Genomic DNA, 1,273 nt, shown 5'->3' with positions numbered 1-1,273 from the left:
AAGACCCAAGGGGTATGACATGAGATACTGAAGAGCTCACATGCTGTCAAAAGGTGAAGTGAAATTTTCATTACAAGAGTCACGACACGAATCAAAGAATGAGGTTATCAAATTTTTAGTATTCACAGCTCTGCATATCGACAGTCTTGTTGATTTAATAGGTTTGCAATGAAGTATCATATGTACAAGAGAAGTCGATGTCAAAGCCTCATCCACCCTCTGTAAAAAGTCCAGCAGCTCCGTCATTGAACCAAATCAGCCATCTAACCTGCGGATTTGCAAGTGTAGATCACATATCGGGTATCTCGTCGCTGAGTTACGAAAGAAGAAAAAGGTATGTCATTAGGCCGCATTATCGAAAAGAAGTGTAGACGCCATCATTAAAGATCTCGACGCCATTTGATACTCGATCAAGGAATTTAGATGAACTGATTGAAGATATTAGTTTGGATATAAGAGTAGGAGGTATAGAAGGAAAACTTACAAGAGCAACGGCACCAACAACAACCATTCCGAAAGCGGAAACTTGGACGTGACCAGCAGCACCAGTAGCGTAAGCAATTGGCGAGCTGGTTCCGCTTGGGGAGGTAACGACACCGGAGGAGGCAGTTGGGGCAGCAACTCCACTGGGTGCAGCAACACCGGATGGGGAGGATTCGCCAGAGGAAGATCCAGCACCGGTGGTGATACCAGAGGATTCTCCAGCGGAAGATCCAGAGGAGGGAGCAGAGCTGGAGATACCAGTTGAACTTGGGCAAGCGTAGACGGTGACAGTCCTGTGAATATTGTTAATATTGTTCGATCTAGATTTACAGTCTCAAAAACTTACTCAGTGGCAACTGCGACGGAGGCCATGGCGGCAATGGTAAGGGCGAGGATGTTGAACTGCATTTTGATAGATGGAGGTTTTATTGATTTGATTTTTGGTTTGGGAGTTGTTAGATGTTAGATATTGGATCTTGAAGAGGTTGATTGAGTTTTTGTAAAGAGTGTGAGATTACTATTGTTGTTGATGTAAAAGAGTGTAACTGATCGATAGATAGAGAAAGGAAGAAACAAAAAAAAGAGCTCGAAACTGAGGACGAAGCAGTGTCATATATACTAAGTATCTACGGTCTGTACACGCGTTTAATCTGTCACGCATAGAGGACCATAACCAATGAGCATGCATCGAAAGTGAAATCCCGGATGATTTCCCCTTTGATAACGAATTCCCTCCCCTGTTGACCCACTGAGTGAATGTTTCCCGACCCACTAGACGGAGATTGAGAAC

The 1,273-nt window shown here is 43.9% G+C and overlaps 1 protein-coding gene across 1 annotated transcript; it reads right to left on the bottom strand.

Annotated features, from left to right (window-relative positions):
* Positions 1 to 419: 419 nt before the first annotated feature.
* Positions 420 to 891, bottom strand: SS1G_12889 (hypothetical protein; the record flags this gene model as incomplete). Its single annotated transcript, XM_001586261.1, has 3 exons — positions 420 to 428; positions 485 to 776; positions 830 to 891. 3 exons carry the CDS (start codon positions 889 to 891, stop codon positions 420 to 422), a joined length of 363 nt encoding a protein of 120 aa, XP_001586311.1.
* Positions 892 to 1,273: the final 382 nt, after the last annotated feature.

The sequence above is a fragment of the Sclerotinia sclerotiorum genome, genomic scaffold, assembly GCF_000146945.2.
Source record: "Sclerotinia sclerotiorum 1980 UF-70 scaffold_22 genomic scaffold, whole genome shotgun sequence".
NCBI classification, from domain to species: Eukaryota; Fungi; Ascomycota; class Leotiomycetes; order Helotiales; family Sclerotiniaceae; genus Sclerotinia; species Sclerotinia sclerotiorum.
The sequence above is the reverse complement of the archived record's forward strand: the minus strand, read 5'-3'. Positions and strand labels throughout refer to the sequence as shown.